The sequence below is a fragment of the Strigops habroptila genome, chromosome 11, assembly GCF_004027225.2.
Source record: "Strigops habroptila isolate Jane chromosome 11, bStrHab1.2.pri, whole genome shotgun sequence".
NCBI classification, from domain to species: Eukaryota; Metazoa; Chordata; class Aves; order Psittaciformes; family Psittacidae; genus Strigops; species Strigops habroptila.
Window position 1 is genome coordinate 1930847 of NC_046360.1, and position 20745 is coordinate 1951591.

The window sequence follows — 20745 nt, forward strand, 5'->3', positions numbered from 1 at the left end:
GGATGCCTTTCTAAGTTGGAAGAAGCTGTTACGTGGTGGTTCTAAATGTTACATCAGATACTAAGGCCATTTTTCACATGTTGATTGAAATGGTTTTGTTCGCTTTTAAATGCGTTAAGTAATACATGGTTTTATTTTTTCTTTAGCTCTGGTTTAAATATCCTGTATCCTGGAGAAGCAGAAATCAATAATTTATTGAAATTAGTCTTAACTGAAGGTGAGAATGTCTTCTTGACATGTGAAAGTGTGGGTGGCTTTTTTGTAATTGAAAACAGAAAGTGAAAATACTTCTAGGAAATAACAGAATGCTTCAAATTCTGAAGCTCCTTCTGAATGGCTACGTGGGCAGATGTAGATGAGGTGTAGAAAAGGGAAGTTGGTCTCAATCGTGCAGCTGTTTGAGATGGAAAAGGATTGAAGTTCTCTTTTGTCACTGTTAGTAATGTTTCCTGTCCAGGTTGTATTTTAGAATATCTAGTTAGCAGTTAGTGTTACCCAGGGCAATTACACAGTAACCAGAGGTCATTTTAATCCTTAGTGAAAGAGTAATGCTCTACTTGCATTCACCATGAAATGGGAGTCTGGGCTTAGAAGCAGCTGATGCACAGTAATATGTTACTTCATAGAACAGTGTTTGTGCATCAGAGTCTTTGGAATGTAAAACAGTGCTATGTGCAGAGTAAGTTTCAACAGGCAGTGATATCAACAGGGAATTGGGTTGTCTGTAAAGAACATCATTTCTGAGAAGTAGCATGTATTAAGCAAGATATGTGAGGAAATAAAAAGAAGTTAATTCTGTAAAATGCTGTTTTGCCAAAGTTTTTGCATTCCATTTTAGGAGAGAGAAATAGTGGTCTCTCTCAACTCCGTGATGTTATCCTGACTAATTTAGCTGAACAGCTTCAGAACAACAGATTTGGAAGTGAAGATGATGATCACTATAGGTAAAATGCAACAATATGTTCCTCTTTCTCCCCATATATAATATTTCTGTTACTTGCTTTAGGTAATCTTGCATAAAATTGTGCTGAAATTGCTTGTTATCTTACTGGCAGTGTGCCCTGAATTCCTGTCCTTGTGTCTGGAATGAGTAGAATTAGGACAAAGCAGAGAGAGGTTGGACATTTTAGGGGAAATTTTGGAGGCTTCTGTACGCAGACGTAGGTTTGGATTCTCTGCTACTTACCATGTATACAGTAAATGTCGATGATAATTCATAAGTGTGGTATGATGACACTGCTCCCCGTATCACTACATTAGGTGACTTTCCAGCAGTAAAACTGTCAGTCTCAAGTACCTTTTCAAGTTGGGAGGAATCTCTTTTTTTATTAGGTCTCATTAGAAGTCACTGATTTATGTCAGCACAGTGCGGGAAATCACTTGCAGTGATTGTTAACATTTCAGTCTTGGTTTTCTTTGTGTCTGAATCTCAAGTTGAACAGGTATTTGTTTTGGTTTCACATGATTAGTGGTACGGCTTGCAGAGACTTCTGAGATGAGCTAATCAAAATACACCGTAATTAGACTGTTAACGTTTTACATCTTTCTTGCATTTTTTGAAGACTGAATGATGAGCTTTTGCACTACATTCTCAAGATTGTTGTCCGAGAATCTTGTGTCTTAATCACCAAGTGCCAAACTGTATCTAAAGATGATTTTCAAAAGCTTCTTTCAACTGTGCCTGTAAGTAAAATGTATTTTGATCAAAGTATGTTTGCCTTTGGCTTCTTTTCCTCCTTAAATCTATCATCTTCACTGAGTGTATAGAGGTGAAACTTCAATAGTTGTGTTTCTTAACAAATACAGGAAAAGATTCTTTTGTTAATGCTGTGCAGGGAAGGAAGAAACAGTTTCTTACAGCAAAGCAAATTGTACAGTAATGCTAAACCAGGTTTATACGTGGATATATTTCCCCATTGCTCTGGTAGCTGTTTGAATTCAAAGGTAATTTGTGTATCTCAGTCTTCAAAGCATTACAACAACTTAAAAACCAAACTGTTTCTGCAGTTGTGTATAATGATTCAAACAAGCAGAAAGGATTATCATTTACAGACAAAAAGTTGACACTATTGAATGGTAAAAGTATGCATAGATGTGTTGAGCAGGATCAGCTCTCTGAGCTTGCTGAGGGCAAAGGCAGGTGAGCCTGCATCCCAGCACTGGGGAGGGAGGGATGCAGGAGGATGGGAAAGAGTAGTAGCATGGAACCATCACCTTCAGGAATGTGAATTAAATTTAGTTACATGAGGCATTATCTTTGAAGAGTTAATGAATGTTATAGTACTTGAATGTTACTATAATGTTACGTAGTTGAATAAAATGGTACTGCTTCTTTGTATGTGTTGCAAGTTATCTCACAAAATGCAGTGTTTTGCATCCAGTTTCTTCTCTTAAATATCTATTAACAAGTTTGCATTAAATCAGCAAATAAAGTTCTGTTTGAGGGAAATTATTTCTGCTTTTGCTTGTCCTCTCCCTTAACTTTTTTCCTTTTTTACGTTTCAAAGTACAAGGATTGCCTGAACCAAGGTTAAGTGGTTTAGATAATATAAAGTTCTACTTATTTATGTTAAAGGCTGCATCTTCGTGTTTGCGATATCTGATGGCTGTACAGAACCACCTCCTCAGTAACACTATTCTGATTAAACCTGATGAAAATGATGACAGTGACAGCTCCTTGCAGGGAGAGACATTGAAGGTACAGGTAAACACCAAGTTTTATTCTAGTATGGCTCTCTCCAGTCAGTGTTCCTGTGACACCTCTTGTTTCTGCAGTACATTCTACTTACATTGTTCTGTTAGTTCTTTTCCTCTTGCTATAGTGAAGTTATTGTAGATAGTTTTCTCCTGTTCTCCAGCTCAAGTCTGCAGTTGTTCTGTGTTCAGGATTCCAGCTTGGGTTCTAGGTTGTTAACTGAGAGCAGGCATTTCCTAAATGTACATATGGTGAGGTTTAAAATGTATTTTAATTCATATGTGTTAGTAAAAAAGTCTGCGTGCCAGAAATCCTTCTGGACACATTAACCCCACTTCCTCTTCTCCAAATCACTTGGGTGGTCACTTTTCAGATCTAAATAGGAAAGGTTTTCCTGTTTGCCTTCCTGGCTTCTGCTTTTTTGCAGTTTTAATTTACAAAGCTTATGTAGAACTGTCTAATACATCTGTTGTCTGAAATAGCAGGAATAATGTTTGTGGCAAGGAAACTGAGGACAGGGCTTGCAGACAGTGGTTGTTTTGTTGGTATAAGGTTTATTAAAATGGTGTCATTTCATGTTACTGCTGGAATAGTCTGGAACGAACTCATAGAAGCCAGATCTGTCCTAGCATGCAGCTTGTTGTGTCATAGTAGTATTTGTAACAGTAACAGTTCATCTACAATGGTATTGACTTCTGAATTTCTGGTATTGTTAAGCTGGTTTTGTCTGCTACTCTGAGACTTTGTGTGCTTGTATTCTGCTGTGGTTGGAAGTTATTTGTTCAGGCTCATTGAGTAAATGCTAAATATTGTAGTACTTTACTTGTCTCACTATTCACCCATGTTCTCATTGTTCAGTTTCTCTCTCTACAGTGATCCTCATACCTGCTAGGACATTCTGTCACCAATGCTGTACCTTGGCTGGCTAACAGCTCGCTCTCCTGTGCTGGACTTGGGGATTCCTTCCCTCTAGAAACTGGATGTGCATCCTGTAAAACATGCACCTAGTTTCTCCCAGCACTTTGGGGCTTAGCATTAATCAAATTTAAGTCTTGGATGAATCTACTGCTGCAGGCCTGCCAGGTCACATTATCATTATTCTCATTTGGAAATCCATCGTTTTGTTCTGTTGTCCTTTTTTTGTATTCTCTGAGAATTTAAGTATCCTTTAACTCTTTTTGTACCTAGGAGCTGAAGACCAGCATTTTGTCTCTTGCTACGCAAATTCTGACAGGATGTGATGAAGTCTTAGAAATGCTGCAACAAGTCACTACAGCACTAATAAACAGTGACATTTCAGACAGAGAGCAAAGGTAAGACAAGTATGTCAGTACTACTAGCTTGGTAACCTGCAGAAACTTCAAACGGTGAGGTTTTGGTTAGAATGTTATTTATGAGCAAGGTAACTGGAAACAAACTGCAGTTAGTCATTTTATCCATGACAAGTCTTGGATGATGTTGGGATATCCTGCATATTTCACCAGAAAGAGTCACTTTGCCCTTCCCTGTCTCCCCTCCACTTAAAATATATATTGGGAATGGGATGTAAACAAAAGCAGGGAACCTTTTCCCCTTATTAAACAAACACCCCCCTCTCCCAGTCATGTTTCAGGTTTCAGCTTCTAAGCTTTTCAGTGCCTGCAAGATTAGTTTTGTTTATTGACAGTACACAATTCCTGTGAGATGCTTTCAGCTGGGTTTCATGCTCAAATGTATTTTTGTAGATACAGGTTCTTTTAAAGTACTTTGAGCTACGTGTGCTAGGAGCCTGATACACATACTGAACAAATACAGTTGTGTTTGATGTGGACTTTCATCCCACGCCCATAGGAGCTTACCATTTTCTAAGTAATTATTAAGCTCTTGGTTTTTATTGTCTTCTGGTCTAACATTGTTTGTAAGAGTTGACAGCAAAGACTAGGTTTCACTTTGGAGAAATTGTAATGTTTTCAAGATATAAAGGGAGTTTTTTGTAGTTTTATATGAGTATATGCAAATCTTCCCTGCTGAATTTTGAATTGCCTACTTACACAGTCTATTACAAGATTAAACAGACAACTAAAAATAGTAGTGATACTCTATGAAAATAGTTGTTACTATGCAAACCTTTATTCTCCTGACAGATTAAAAGGCCTGGAGCAAATTACAAAGGCTACTATGCTTGGGCATCTGCTTCCTGTCCTACTGACATCTCTGATGCACCCAAATTTGCAGACTCTGACTATGGCTGATGCCTTGATGCCTCAGCTGGTGCAGCTGGTTCTTTACACAAGTCAGGTATGATTTTTGTGTCAGCGGTTGTCTACAAAGGAAAAATAGATGTGACGTGCATGCTCTGAAATGCTGGAGGTCTTGGTCAACTTCCTGCAGATCATAGTTTAAGTAAATTGCTTTAACAGCTACAAAAGCTGATAATGCTGAATGTTACATTTGAATTGTTACAACAGCTAAGTGATGATTTATTGTCAGTAACAATGTACAGTGTGATTGTTAACACAGTTCAATAACAAGATCTTAAAATGACTTGCTATTTGCGTGTTCCTAACATTATATTTTGTGCACAGACTGCACTGCTGCTTAAAACTCAGTCTCCAGTTTTCTCAGAACTGAACAGTTCTCCCAGTGGTGCATCAGAACAGAAAGGGAAGCTCTTACCTGATGAGAGGTGATTTTCTTTACATTTGGGTCTTTTCATGGGCTAAAATATCTTAGCTGTTCATTTAACCATTGCAGAGGGATAAATCTTAAAGCAGCAATTCTCTCCCCTATATTTTTCCTTCTTTTTTTAAAGGCAAAGCTGTAGTGATTTGTAAGGCTGTCTTAGAGATATATAACCCTTTACAAAAGGCAATTAGTTCTAAGTTTTTTTTTTGCATATAGAATTACATTAATACTATCTTCAGGTTGTTTGCACAGGGGATGGTTTGTTTTGGTTTTTTTCCCTTCCCCTCAAGCATTAGGAATTAATTCTAAATGCTCCTCTTACAATAAATTAGGCTAAGGAAGATCATCAGGAGAAAATGCAAATTGCTCTGGCAGCATGAGATACAGTATTAAAACCATTGGAAAGATATTAAATGGTTTCATTTACATAGAGAAGACGATTTAAGTCCTGCATTTAGGTCCTGAATCACTTTGAGCTGAGACACAGCTTCTGCTTAGAAACAGAAACACACAGCTAAATTAAATAAAAATGCTTATCATTGCTATTTGCAGTGTTGCAGAATTTGTAGTATTAAACAACTTGTGATAATGTGCCATAAACTGTCTGAAAACTCTAAATTTATTTACAGTCCTCTTGCAAATCATAAGCTTCAGTGAAACGTGTTGTTTTATGACAGAGTAATCAGTTTTGGGTGCTGCCCCAGAAGGGAAGGGGGGTTTTATGCTACCAATCATGCGTTAAAATCCATATATAATGTTATTTACTTTTCTGTAGTGCTACTTAGGTTGTTTACCATAATTTGGAAATTGGAAAGCATAAGGAAAAGTTCAGATTTTATAGGTTAGAGCTTGGCATAGTTATTTCTAATGTACAGAGCTCATGCTATTCAAGTTCTGCATGTTCCCTCAATATAGTTATGGCTAAAATGAGGAGTCAACACTTTGTGTCACTGTGTTTCAATACTGAGAGGTGATTTTTAAGTACTTTATAGTTTAATGTCTGGATATATGATAGAAATCCGTGTGCTGAATTTTTGGACTAATGTTTCATTCTGATTTCAGAATGCTGGAAGAGAAAGAAGAACCCGGTTTTCTGACGGGTTTGAAGATCCCAGCTCCCTGGGCTGCTGGGAAGACTGTAGAAACAGTTCATCCTGTCAGGGATAACTATAAATTTAAAGAAACTGTCCATATCCCAGGAGCCCGCTGTTTGTATCTTAGATTTGACAACAGATGTTCTTCACAATATGATTACGACAAGGTAAGTAAGGGCCAATTCAGAAATTCTTTCTCTTGTATATATTTTCAGTAGCAGCGCTTCCAATTTTTGTCTTTTCTGCCCCTTGTCTTTCATGATTTCCAGGATAATGCAGAGATTTTTATGGACAGGAGCTTATTAGTGTACTATAATGTCACAGTCAACTTCCTGCCTGTAAAGTACAGAGATGCAGAGAGATTATTTCTTGCATGGCACAAGTGTGAATAACTTGAGTTTCATCTTAAGACTAGACTTAGCTAAATGATAGGAAATGTGCAAAGAGTTGTTGACATGAAAAGACAGAAGGATGAAGGTAAATGGTTCATGTTTAATTTCTATCATTCTTGAAGAAACAATCCAAAAAGAATATGTGTTTAATTCTTCTTGTGTATTGTTTCAGAACAGAATATCCAGTGATTCTTTCAATGTTTAAGACCTATCAGTTATGAGGATCTTCTGTTAAGAGTTAGACTCTGCAATTAGGAAATTACCTCACAAGATGTCAGAAGCAGTGATAGCTGTGGAATAGGAGAAATACAGTAGGCTCCAGAGGTTTTGGAGGGCAGTTGTTTTGGTTTTTTCCCCCCTCAGAAAAACCAAACTCTTCCATTTTATAAGTTCATTTCATGATGGCTCAGAATGTCACAGTTTGACTTCCTGGTCATTTTTGTTGTTGTTCAGTTTTCCATATTTCCCAGATTTTAATCTAGCTGCCTCCATTGTAGATGAGCACAGACTGTTTAAACTGGGCAGAACTAGAAAGGTTATTTTTTTTACCCTGATGATAAATGCCTTTTTTACATGGATTAATATGAATGAGTATTTTCAATTCCAAGAACACAACTACTAGCACTTACTTTGTATAATTAGCTACTTGTGCTGCTTACTAATTCTTGCCATCTATTCTTTAACATAGAACAAGTCCTGTGATACTCACTCCCATTAGTTATTTATAAGTGTCTTTAACCAGTAATGGGTGACATTAATATTAAACGCCTCCAGAAAACTTCAGGCCTCATCATGTTCACACTGAATCATAGAATTGTTTAGGTTGGAAAAGACCTTTAAGGTCATCGAGTCCAACCATTAGCCTAGCAAAATATGAAGTTTGATGGGAGCAGGATCAATCTATTAGTAGAGAGGCAGTATGTTCTATTTAGCTCAGCATGAGGAATGGAAGTTGGGATTCCTCCCAATTTCTTCTCTCATTCCACTGCTGACTTGCTATGTGACCTTGGGGGCAAGTCACTTAATTTCCTCTCTGCCTCAGTTTCCCCATCTGTAAAATGGGGATAATAATACTTGCCTACTCACCTCACAGGGCTGTTGTGAGGATTTGTTAATGTTGATAAAGCGCTTTGAGAATCTAAAGCGCGGTGGAAGTGCTAAGTATTATTATTATTATTAGATTTTCTTGTTTTTCTCTTACAGTCTAACAGTGTATTTTATGTTTTGAAGTTGGTGATCTATGCTGGTCCTAACACAAACAGTAGGAAGGTTGCTGAGTATGGAGGCAATACACTGGGATATGGCAGCCGTAGTGTCTTAGGAACTGGTTGGCCGAAAGACTTAGTAAAGGTACAGTATTATAATCCACCAATATTTCACATAGAAAATTCCCCTTTGGAAACCCTGTCAAGTCCTTTTTAACCCTTATAACAATGAAGTCCAAGCTTTTAAGTGTACAGTTACCCATCCTGAGATCACTTCTTAAGTGAGCTGTTATGTCCTTGGGGAATAACTTTAAACTCAGCTGTATGTTGCGTGTGATGCTTCTCTTTGAGCTTATCTTGTTTTGTTATGTCTTACTGGAATTCATTATTGATATGTTTCAGTCCTGGAGTCTCTAATGGCACTACTGGTCTCATTCATTTACCTTCCTAAGAGAAATTCTTGCACAGTCTCAGGTTGTGCATATTTTCTTAAGGTCTGTGGGCATATCTGCATTTTTTTTAGCAGTAACTCACAATATAAGTAGTAGGTGTAGCAACTTTCAACCATTTATGCTGGGTTTGAAAATGACATTGGATGCTTTTGACGGTAAAGCCAAGACACAAAAATCCCTTAAAGTTCTTGAAACTTCAGTATTTCAGTAGTTTTCTGTGTGTTCCCTCTGTATGCAGCATCATTTATTTCCTTCCATGTTTGTGCTGCTAATTGTCCCACGCTAAAACTGGGCTTAAATATATAACAAAAAATCATTTCAAAAAGTAATAAAGTGGAAAGCCATTTCCAAAAAGCATTTCATTGTTCACAATTAATGGAATTTCATTTGGTTTTCAGACATAGACTTTTATACTGGTCTTTTAGCAAACTTTTCTATTAACGTGTTGATGTTCTTCTCCTAGAAGAGCTTGTGTGTCTGCCCTCAGGAAGAGAACTGTTGGTTATTGCATGGGTTCTTGCAGACAAACAATGAAAGTATTTTGATGAAAATCAAAGCCAAGTAACACAGGCTGATAAATCCTACAACTGCAGTGGTTATTGTTTTACTGTAGCCAGCCAGCAGCAAAATTAAAATCAAATTGCCCACTAAAAGGTATCCTAACAAAAAGGAAAGAATCTTAGATCAGAGTATTTAAATGGAGATAAAAATAATACTTAGATTAGTGTCATTAAAAGCATTAATGCATAAAATAAGCCACTTTTATGAAAAACCTGTTTGTTTGCCTCAGTTCTTAAATGTCTCTTCTTCTTTTTTCTTTCCCTCTTCCCCATCAAAACTTGAAGGTGGAAGGAGATACAGTCACCTTCTCCTTTGAAATGCGGAGTGGTCGTGAGCACAACACTCCAGACAAAGCCATGTGGGGCTTTGCTTGCACTGTTCGAGCACAGGTACTCAAACATGACACATTCCATGGGAAAGGCTCAGCCTTGTTTGTCTTCTGTCTGTAACACACTCCAGATCAAATAGAAATGTACTTCAAAGTTGGAAGTTAACATTTGAAACTTACTTGTTTCTTATTACTTACTTATTTTGGCAATGAGACAGATCAGCTTTTTACAATGTAAAGGACCTAAGTTTTAGGCTGTGGCATGGTCTACAGAATGCTTAGGGTTTTATGAAGATAGTAATTACCAAATATCTCTTATCTATCTCTTGTCATTGACATTGGATTTGGATGAAGTCACTGTAGTATCCTTTGCTGCTCGTAGAGATGGATGTCTTGTAACAACCTGGAAATCGGGTTCCAGGTTGATTCCAGTCTACAAAGAAGAGAGAGGAGGGATGCTGGGATCAAATGAAAGAAAACTTGAATCCTGCTACCAGGAAGCTAGGACTAGGCCTGTGAGATGACAGATCTGCAGGCCAAAGAATGACTGAACCAAAAATAACTTTACCTTTTCTTTTCTTGGTTCAGGAAAATAATGTCTGGAATTGTTCTTATATGTTGCTTTTAATTGTTAAGCATTTTTTCATTATACCTCTGTGTAAGAGACATGGGATTGATATATAAAAGATGCAGATATATATCTGTAAGATTATGTATACAAATATAAAATCTCCTGTCTTGAAATATATTGGGGAAGGACTCCATGGCTGATTGACTGCAACTTATCACTGTTCCTACTACAGGAGTCTTCAGAGGACGTGTCAGGAGGGTTGCCTTTCCTAGTTGACCTGGCACTTGGCCTTTCTGTGTTAGCTTGTTCTATGCTGCGAATACTATACAATGGACCAGAAATTACCAAAGATGAAGAAACCTGTCAAGAGCTCTTAAGATCTAAACTATTACAAAGGTAAAGAAAAAGATAACTTTGATCTGAGTTCCCATGTGGGTTATGTTCTGAGGGAAGGGGACTTCTGTGGTTATGCTCAAGTCTGGTGTTTTAAGGTGATGTTGTGATAATTCTTCCTGCAGAGTTTATTCAGCAGTTCTGTGTTGCCTAAAACTAAGGGAATATTCTCTTAATATGGAATAGAGGTTTTCTTTAGAGCAAGTAGAGGAGGATTGGGCTATGCTTGGTACAAGCCAGACTTAATATGTTGACTTGTAGTCTGTCTTTGTAATGTGTCTTTCTGAATGAGGGGAAGAATTAGGAGGGGAAAAGAGATCCTTTTCATCTGTTTTTATTTCTTTTTCCAGGTGCCAGTGGCAGGTGGAAGCCAATGGTGTCATATCTCCAGCCCTTACACCAAGTCCTTCTCCGTTGCCTCTCACTATAGATGAAGATAGAGAGTTTACATACCCTTCTGATGTTCTAGTGCCTCCCGTTGGACACTATTTTGATCTGCCTAGAATTAGGCTGCCTCCAGGAATCATGATAAAACTCAGGGAAATTTCTGGACGTGCTCGGCCTCAATTTAGACCTAGTATAAAGTAAGTAGTCGTCGTTTTGCTCTAACTTGACTTTTATTGTTTTAATGTTTGGTGCCAAAGTAAGTGAGCTAAAGAAGCAACAGTGAGGATGTGGCATGGCTGGTATGTATGTATTTAATATTCTGTAAACACGTGTTTGTGAATGCATCTAGTGAATTGTAAATATGAATTGTCAAAGTTTGTCCATTATTCTTGCTTAATCAGTTTGGCTTTACCTATAACCCTAGGGATGTGATTCAGCCAGAAGTAATGGAGGAGATGGTAGTTTCATGTGTGATTAAACATTTGAATTTGGTTGATGCACTCCAGTCCCTGATAAATTTCCAGTATCAGGAGGAACATGCTGAAGAATATGATTTACTTTGTAAAATTATGGGAGAGACCTTTAAGAAGCTGAATGCCATGGAGAGACAATTGCAGGTAAAAATAAAAATACATAAAACAAGAAGGCTTTTTTTGAGACTAAAGGTCTATTAACAGCATTTTTAGAAACACAGAAATACAAAATGTATTCAGATTTCTCCTTTTAAGATTTCTTCTTCTCCTTAAGATGACCAACTGCAATAAGTGTTATTTTTGTCCCTCTATTAGAGTGTGGCTGAGCTGGAGCAGAAATGGCAGAACGAGGTAGATGACGCCATGCATGGGAAGCTGGAGAACAATGTCCCATTCTTTTATGATTATCACTTCAATGAGGTAAGCATTGTGGCTGCTGTGTGTGTGCTCCTGCTTCATGCTGCTCACTCAATACATGTTCATCCTTTTCCTTCACTTTGCTTAGAGCAAGATGAAAGAACTAGAACTTCTGTGTTCAATGAAAGAAGTTTCTTTTGATGGAAGCGATCTGGAGAATGTGGTCCTGGCATTAAGGTTAGTAGCTGGCTGTGGAGGGGACCATTTAGGAAAGGTACTTAAAAGAGCAGCTGTGGAATATTTATGTTAAATATAATATTAGTACCTACAGGTACTAGTACTTACCTACAAATCACTTACTAATTTTCTTCTGCTTTCCACTTTGTTGGCATAGAACAGATTGATGCTGTATGTCGTCTTTAAAATAACCTTTCTCACAGCATCACTTTATTACAGAAGGCATTAAAACATAATTGAGTTTGCTTCTTTTATTTTTCTTTCATAATCTTAGGGAGAAGTTTTTTCAAGAGGTGAATTCCCTGATACAGAAGACCTCTCATCCCCTAGCGAAAACCAAAACACTAGTGAAGAGCTTGATGAACAGAGCAGAGCTGTTATTGCATGTCACTATTGCAGCACAGTCTGGCATCACAAGAAGTATATCTGGCACCCCTGCAGAGACTCCAGGTATAGACCTCATGGCCAGCACTGTACTTTCTTTTTTGGTTTTTTTCTAGAGATATAAGTTATTCCTTTTTTCTTATTTTCCCTCTTTCACTTAAATTAAGATTGATTTTTTTTTTTCCTCTTTTTTTACTTCATCAAATTAAATGAATTCTTTTACAATAAATGAGGTTGAGTCTCTATTTTCTGATTGCCATAATGATGGTAAATTAAGGTCTGGTTAATAATAAGTGAAATTTAAATGTTAGTCTCCTGAATTACTCTGAGAAAAATACTTAGCCTGGTCACATCAAATCTAACTTGAAACAATACCTGAAAAGAGGAAAGTCCTCAGAACTGAGTTGGAAATTCTTGCTTAGGCTGCATTTTCCCTACTGTATGTTACAGCTTTCACTGGAATATCCACAGTGATTTTAAAACCAGTTTGTAAATAACCTCCTACACCAGGAGTTGACATTCTGTCATGTTGTGTAATATTGCAGCCTGTAAATCAGCATCTGAAACAAAAGTGATCTCTCACGCCGTCCGGCAGCCCGTCTTCCTTCGCAGTATGTCAGCACCATCCGACTTGGAAATGATCGGTAACGAAGATATCGAGTTTGCTAGATCAAGCCAAAGGTATATGAGGATTTATTCCACTGCTTTACAATAATGTGGCCTTTGTTGTTAAAATCATCATAAACTTTGCAAGCAAAGCCTGGCTTACTGCTGCCGGGTGTAACTATCCTGTGTTCTCCTAGGCGCCGCCACGTTACCAGCCACAGAAGTAGCTCTTTCACTCTTCTCCAGTCACTGACCATTGAGGATAGCAGAGATAAACCCACATACAGTGTCCTACTGGGGCAGCTCTTTGCTTTCATTGGAACAAATCCTGACCAAGCGGTATGTCCTTTTGAATGTGCTAAATGCTTATATTTCCCAATTCAAACTTTCACAAGGAAAGAAGGTGTCTTGTTGTGTCTCACTCACAAAACCAAACACAATCTCGTAGGTGTCCAGCAGCAGTTTTCTGCTTGCTGCTCAGACGAGGTGGCGGCGCGGGAACACAAGGAAGCAAGCCCTGGTGCACATGAGAGAGCTGCTGACAGCAGCTGTTCGGGTTGGTGGTGTGACACATCTTGTAGGCCCAGTGACCATGGTGCTTCAGGGAGGACCAAGGTTTGTTTATTTCTCTGAAAAGAATTATTTCAGTCTCTCTAGAAGATAGTAAATTGCTTTGCACAAATCAAAACCGTGAGGAGTGATTAGCTGTGAGGGCTGCTGTTTGCAGAACTGAATTTGCAACAACCACTTTGGTGCTTGTGGGGTTAAAAGGCAGAAACTTCTAAAAAATGCTTTTATTTGGTAGATGAACTTTCCTTTCATACTTGGATGATGTGTCCACAGATATGTCTAAAGGTATCTTACTCTCTTAACTTAATTCTAATTTCATGTTAATTAGGTATTAGTGGTAGACTGAGCTGATACAAAGTATTTATCAGATTTAGATGACAGTATTAGTAAGTATTTTGTTTGTAGTCAAATTGCAATCATGTTTGAAATCAAACTACCCTGCTCTCTTGTTTATATGTTTCACATTAAAACATTAAGTGACTTGAATTTTACTTCTAAATCTTCTTTGAGTAGTTCTGAATATGTGCTGATTGTTTTTTAAAGCTATATTTGGAAGTTCATTTTATTTAACCTAGAAAGCCTACCATTTCAAATGTCTGACTGTCAACAGAATTGAAGAGCTCACGTGTGGAGGGATGGTGGAACAAGTCCAGGAAGCTTTTGGAGAGACAATGACGTCTGTGGTCTCGCTGTGCGCTCGCTACCCCATTGCTTGTGCAAATAGCATTGGCCTCTTATGCACTATACCTTACACAAGGTATGAAAGTGTTTCCTGCAGAAAGGGAAGGAAGGCATCCACAGGTGTCCTTAATAGGTTTTGCCTTAACTAGAAATATTATCTAGCATATACATACTCCCTTTCTTCATAAAGCCCTGTCCAGTCTGGCCTTGAACACTTCCAAGGATGGGGAGTAGTGAGGATTGCCTTGAGAACATCCTGTTAAATTTCCTCAGAGTACAGAATTTTATCTGAGGAGGACAAGGGAAAGGCAGAACCATCTTTCTGAACAGTAAAGTGATTAATTGCTGAGGTAACAGCATGTTCTGTATTTTCATTGTGTCGTTTAGTGATTGAAAAGTTATTTAAGTAAAATCCAAATTTCTCTTCTCATACAGGAGCGAAGAGAAGTGTTTGGTACGTAGTGGCCTGGTACAACTTATGGACAGGCTTTGCAGCTTAAGCAGCCAGACAGAATCCAGTTCAAATGAAAAACAGACCAAGAAACAGAAGGTGGCCACCATGGCTTGGGCTGCCTTCCAGGTGCTGGCCAATCGGTGTGTTGAATGGGAGAAAGAAGAAGGTAGGAACACTGCCAAATAGGTTTCTGTCGTGTGCTTTAGAATTGTTTAAGTGCCTGAGATGTGGTGTAAATGTATTTAAAATAGGCCATTGCTCACCACGACTTCAGTACTGTGTGGGTTCTTCAGAACACACAAGTGGATACAAAAATAAGTTGATTTTCTTCTTGTTGCTTTTTTAATTCTAGGGGGTTTTTTTCCTCCTCGTGGGTGTATTTATGTTGCAGATAATTTCAAGTCTGCCACTTGATTCTGTCTAGACATAACCAGAGACCCTGAGTGATCCCTGACAGGTTTCTTCTGTGATAGGATTCACCCATAACACAAACTCATAGACATGTGGCTGTTGGCTAATGGAACATAAGTGTTGTATCAGGTTTTATTTTTAATTAAAAACATCTTACATAAATGTTTTGCTATAGCAAAGTAAAAACTTACTAATTCCAGTTTGTGAGTGAGGAATTTGTAGATGTGTACATTAATTTTGTTGATTCCAGTTGTGTGTTCTTGCATTACTGTTAAAGGTGGCTCGACAGAAGCTGTTCACTCCGGTCTGGCTCGCCAGGTCTCCAGCCTTCTTACCAACCACCTTGCCCGAGCTACAGAGTGTTGTGGTAACCAAGCTGCAGGAAATGATGCCCTACAAGATGTTCTCAGTCTTCTTAATGACCTGTCAAGGTATTAGGCCTCTGTCTCTGGAGTATTATTACCTGTCTATGAAAGCAGGTGGGGGTTCTTTAGGAGGTTTATATTTATTTATTTTTTTTACAGTAGTGAAGGTAAAGTAACTTTCAAAATCATTGTAAACTGACACTTAGTCAGTCTTGGTGTTTAATGCCTTTCAGGAGTCACATAGGCAAAGCAATCCTGAGCCAGCCAGCCTGTGTGTCCAAGCTTCTGTCACTTCTCTTGGATCAGCGTCCTTCTCCAAAGTTGGTCCTTATAATCCTCCAGTTGTGTCGTGCTGCACTGCCTCTCATGAGTGTTGAGGACTGTGGAAATGTGGAATTGCCTCCCTGGAGTTACTCGGTACCCTCTCTGAACAGTGAACAGGATGATCCCAGTGACCCAGCCTCCAAGATTGCCTCTCTGCTGTTGGCAAAGCTGGCGGATTATGTCGTACCAGGTACCAGCATCTTTCTGGTGTCATGCTAATCTGAGAAATTGCCAAGCAAGTCATGGTTCTGCAAGGAGTTTTCATACTGACAGAAAGCTCAAGTAGGAAAAGGTATATGATATGTCAGTGTTAAGATAGGGTATTTCTGTGACTTTCTGCCTGGCTCTTAATTTAACTGTTCTCAGACTAAAATGAGTGTCACAGTGATGTATTTGGTTCATCTCAGGTATGTCAGCATTACTTTCAAGGGCAGGAAAGCTTGTTGATGGAACTCATGGTTGTGTTGTAATTTATTTTGTTTTTCTTTTTTTCCTTTCTACTTAAGGGTGCCAGACAGTTCTGTCTCCAACTGCCTCCGAGCCAGATACTACTTTAACAAAAGCCAGCCCTAAAAATTCCATAAAAGGTGATAAAGATCCTGGAGAAGAAAGCGAGGCAGTGGATGGTAAACTTTCTATTTTTATTCATAAACGGGAAGACCAGTCATCCCATGAAGTCCTTCAGCCATTACTAAGGTAATCTTAACTCACTGAATTGGAATTAGCAACCAATTTTGCCAGTTCCAGTTCTCTTCTCTTTTTTAGTGCTACAGCTGTAGAAAAATGCATCCTAGACATAAGCAAAATGTTGTCCCAGTTTGTTGTGTTTACTGGCAAAATAATAACATAATGCAAAAGTGATTTATAGGGCTGAAGCTTAACATGCTGTTACCTGGATAAAATGCACGCCACTATACTGAATTCGTGGTGAGGCAGCAGCAGAAAAACTCTAAATCCCAGTCCTTTCTGGGCTTGTCTGTTTTGTAGAAGCCTGTTCAGCAGTGATGAGAGCAGCAAAGCTGAAACAAGAGCAGAGTATACACATGTACAAAAAGAGGAGGGGGATATGAAGCGTGGTGTCTTGGCTTGCTTACAAGCCATGTAAGCCACTAGCAAAGGAACGTAAAAATATCTTGATCTGTCTGAAAACAATGATGTGAAAAATTAATTACTTGAATGATACTCCATCAGAAAAATTGAATGTATCTTGTTATGGTATTGTAGACTATGTAGGACCAACAAATAGAGCTGTCAAAGCAAAATGGCTTTAAAAGCATTGCTTTTAATAATGCATACACTGGATAATAATTTCCTATTACAGCTTCTTTAGTATTCTTAGTACACACCTGGATCTTGACATCTCTGAATGTCAAACAGCCAACATCATCACCTCTTGCATTTTGCACTATTTGTTTCATCTTCCCCCACTCCAAGTTGGTTTTGAACCCAGGCCCTAAAAATGGTACTAAAAGGTACAGCTGTTGGGTGTTGGTGGGAGAAAGGTTAACTCGGTCATCTGTGTTCAGTGAAAAGCAATTGCATGATGCTTCTTTTTGAGGGCAAGGGTTAAATTGCTGTGCAAATCACTACATTCAGTAGTATTAAATTCCTTTTGTAAATTACGGTGCAATTGGGTATGCCTTTAAATACAAAGTATTTCTATTACTCTTGAGCAATTCAGTTGAAAGGGTTGCTTTCAAATAATTGAAAACCACACATAATGTATTAAATGGGACTCTATAGTTCAGCTGTTTTTAACACCAGTGAAAACAAAGCTGATGTGTTTTGTTTTCACTCCAATAGTAGCTCAGAAGGTCGTCCATTCCGATTGGGAACTGGAGCCAACATGGAGAAAGTGGTGAAAATGGATCGAGACATGACAAAAGTAAGGAAAAGAATAGCTAAAGAATTATTCAACATTGTAATAATCGATGGCCAGTCAGAATTCTTGGGTTTTACTGATGTTAAATCCCCTTTGTTTAATGTTATTTAATTTACAGAACTTTTCAGAAAGATAACTTTAAATGCAATATTAGCATTATGGAGTTATTGATGTAAATAACAAGGCTAAATGATGAAAAAGGATTTCAGCTAATGCTTCCTCCAACCATTGTAGGTCATCTTTAAGCCCCTTAGTATTATCTTTCCTGAAGTGTTTAATGCACACTGATAGTATTTAAATTAAATTTTCATGTATATTTTCAGACATGTTCATGAGTATTTGCACCAGAAATACTCATATGTGGCTTTTTGGTCAGAGAAGAGAAGCTATACTGTTAAGCTAAAAATGGAATGTTAAAGGCAATGAATCCATATTGATCTCTGATTTCTTTTTAGATGAGAAAAAGCAACAGAAAGAATTTGTCTTATGACTGTGACTAATACACAGGAGGATGTTTTGATGTGTTCTTAGTACTTTTACATATGCAGAGGGAAGAGAGTTAAATGCATCACATAGTGTGGCCAAATAGAGCTAACATTAGTATTTTTCTTATATGGCAATTTTATTTTCAGAGTGGCTGCTGCGAAGTGATTACAGAAGAAGCTGCTGCAGCTCTTCGAAAGGCAACTAAGTGGGCACAGTCTGGTCTAATAGTTAGTGTTGGGCCACCCATAGAAACTGTCAATCCAGAAACTACCAGTGGGTTGTCCACTGGAGACAAAAAGAAGACTGCACAAACATCTATTTGCAGAGAGAGGAATTCGGAGCTTGCCAGGTAGGTCACTTTGATCCCATGCTAGTCTAGATTCTGCTTTTCTGTATACCAGTGTTTGTAGTGCTCCAGAAAATAATCTTCCCTTTTTTCTGCTCTAAATTCTTGACAATTGAAGCTTCTTTTCCTTCTCATGTTTTGAAATTAATGGGCAAATTACTTTCTTATCCTGCATAGGACGGATCCCGTGAGGCCGTTCATTAGTGGTCATGTTGCAAACAGCATGGCAGCAGAGGTGATCGCTTTGCTGCATAGCTTGTTGATGGCACCAGAATCAAATGCAGCTCAGATATGGACAACAACTGCTGAAAAAGTAAGCAAACAGAAGATTAACTATCAAATAATACACCAAGCGTGCATTGAGTAGTTGAGGGAACTTAATTATTAGCAATTTCCTAAGCTACTCATTTCTGAGGTAGTTCAAACTGGGATGTGTAACTGCACAGAAGATGGTGTGGAATACATAATCAAAAATTATCCAGCTTCAGAGAATGTGTTGGCATTCTCTAATTCACCTGTCAATCTTTTCAGTAATTAATAATGCTGTTTGTTTAGGGAGTTATCTTGCCTTCACTGGGTGGTTATTCTACCTTTGCTATTCAGTGCTCTTTGCCATGACCCCTGTGGGTCTAAAGCATTGGCTAGAAAGGACAGTATGCTCCTTTTATGTTCCTTTGAATCTTGTAGCAACTAATCTGTTGCTTAGGCTAGATCCTTGAGCAAAGAGTTTTGCTAAGATGCTGTATGTAGCTCTGTGATGTTTGCACTTCAGAGAACATGGAATATTCTGAGTTACATAATTCTCTTCAAGAAGAAGAATAATTCTGAGGCTGTGTGTGGGCTGGATGCTTGGGGCATTGTTTTTTGTTTGAATGGTGCTTTGAAGTCATTCTCTGCTTTTTTTTGCTTCTGTCTTCAGGTTCTGTCTCGGGCTCTGATGTATATTCCACAACTTGGGAAATACGCTGAGAGTATTTTGGAGAATGGGAGTAGCAGTGGAAGAAAACTTGCTAAACTTCAAAGAATCGCTCGGCAGGCAGTAGCTGCCCTTTGTGCTTTGGGTGGCTTTAAAGAGACAATTAAAATAGGTTCTGAAGTTCAGGTAATTCAGTGCCATTCACATTTTATATCTGATACAAGAATTGCTGCTTCTGATAGTGTCTGGCCTGCACTGGCATACTTGGGAAGCAGTGTGCGGGTTGTCTGTGGTTGTGAAGCAGTTGCAATAACACTTGTGGAGATTGCTATTGTGTGTTGCTCCTGTTTCCTAAAACACCCAGCTCTGTGTGTGAGTTGGTGTGTGGTGTTAAACACTCAGTGTTTCTTGCTTGTAAAACCTTAAATCTTACACAGACCTTCTTTGGTTGTAGGTTTTAGGTAAAGGAATAGCAGGAAGCATTGGAGTTGTGGCATCTATTAATGAACAAGAAGGTATAGCAACGGTCAAATTTCCACCCACCAGTATAGACAGTAGAAAGACCTCACAAGCATCAGACACATTAACTATTCCATTATCTAGGCTCTGTGTTCCAAGATCTGAGGTACGGTAGTTTTAAGAATCCAATATTAAGTATAATAGCAATTATTTTTTGTCACAGCATACTGGCAATTAATCTACAGCATGTAAAAAGCTTGCTTCATCTTTGATTAAAGATTACTTGTAAAGTTTGTCTCTTAATATCTATATTTAAGTTCTCATTCAAGTAACATGGATATTCATCTTTTTGGTGCTTAAAGATGTTCCACTGCATACTGTTGTTGTTTTTTAGGGGGGTGGTTTGTTTTCTCTTATTTTCTTTTTTTGACTGGTGTTTGGTGATGGTTTTGTGATAGTACAAAATGAGAATTAACTCCAGGTAATAAAACACCCTCATTTCTTAGAAACTAACTACTTGAATTTAACTTTTTACCGTGCCCCCCCACCATCAGGCATTGCCTCTTCATAAACTGTCCATTACTGAGAAGGTAGTACAGGCAGTCCAGTCCATGTTGCTCCCTCAGGAGGGAAGTCTATCTATTCACACCTCACTTCCTGCAACAGGAGATGGCTCAACTCCAGTAATGGCAGTGGTCCGGCTTCTTGCTGAAATAAGAACCAGGTGAGGTTTTGTGCAACACCTCAGTCTGTTTTGATACTGTACACAAGTGTTCAAGAAAACTTAGAATCATAGAATCCCAGACTGGTTTGGGTTGGAAGGGACCTTAAAGCTCATCCAACTCCAACCCCCTGCCATGGGCAGGGACACCTTCCACTAGAGCAGGTTGCTCCAAGCCCCTGTGTCCAACCTGGTCTTGAACACTGCCAGGGATGGAAATCGCACGGGTTCATGTTTTCTTCCTCTGTGGACATTGACGTATGACAGCAGGGGACAAGGCAACAATTCTTGTTTGCTTCCTTAAGTACATTTAGTGTCTGAATGTTGTGAA

The 20745-nt window shown here is 38.5% G+C and overlaps 1 protein-coding gene across 10 annotated transcripts in view; it reads left to right on the forward strand.

Annotated features, from left to right (window-relative positions):
• The window catches only part of HECTD4 (HECT domain E3 ubiquitin protein ligase 4), a 73649-nt gene that overhangs the window by 26264 nt on the left and 26640 nt on the right, over positions 1–20745 (forward strand). For 4 of the 10 annotated variants that reach the window (XM_030500678.1, XM_030500684.1, XM_030500681.1 and 1 more), the window contains 30 exons: positions 147–217; positions 839–944; positions 1563–1683; positions 2576–2704; positions 3884–4008; positions 4819–4972; positions 5260–5360; positions 6422–6620; positions 8049–8195; positions 9348–9452; positions 10195–10358; positions 10706–10939; positions 11167–11359; positions 11531–11635; positions 11721–11809; positions 12084–12259; positions 12739–12874; positions 12997–13138; positions 13248–13414; positions 13980–14126; positions 14486–14670; positions 15193–15346; positions 15514–15794; positions 16111–16300; positions 17408–17489; positions 18119–18321; positions 18496–18631; positions 19238–19420; positions 19689–19859; positions 20248–20417. In XM_030500678.1, the coding sequence (XP_030356538.1) occupies positions 147–217; positions 839–944; positions 1563–1683; positions 2576–2704; positions 3884–4008; positions 4819–4972; positions 5260–5360; positions 6422–6620; positions 8049–8195; positions 9348–9452; positions 10195–10358; positions 10706–10939; positions 11167–11359; positions 11531–11635; positions 11721–11809; positions 12084–12259; positions 12739–12874; positions 12997–13138; positions 13248–13414; positions 13980–14126; positions 14486–14670; positions 15193–15346; positions 15514–15794; positions 16111–16300; positions 17408–17489; positions 18119–18321; positions 18496–18631; positions 19238–19420; positions 19689–19859; positions 20248–20417 (4566 nt within the window). The remainder of the gene's footprint in view (positions 1–146; positions 218–838; positions 945–1562; positions 1684–2575; positions 2705–3883; positions 4009–4818; positions 4973–5259; positions 5361–6421; positions 6621–8048; positions 8196–9347; positions 9453–10194; positions 10359–10705; positions 10940–11166; positions 11360–11530; positions 11636–11720; positions 11810–12083; positions 12260–12738; positions 12875–12996; positions 13139–13247; positions 13415–13979; positions 14127–14485; positions 14671–15192; positions 15347–15513; positions 15795–16110; positions 16301–17407; positions 17490–18118; positions 18322–18495; positions 18632–19237; positions 19421–19688; positions 19860–20247; positions 20418–20745) is intronic. The other 6 variants (XM_030500680.1, XM_030500688.1, XM_030500679.1 and 3 more) reach the window with 4 other exon arrangements.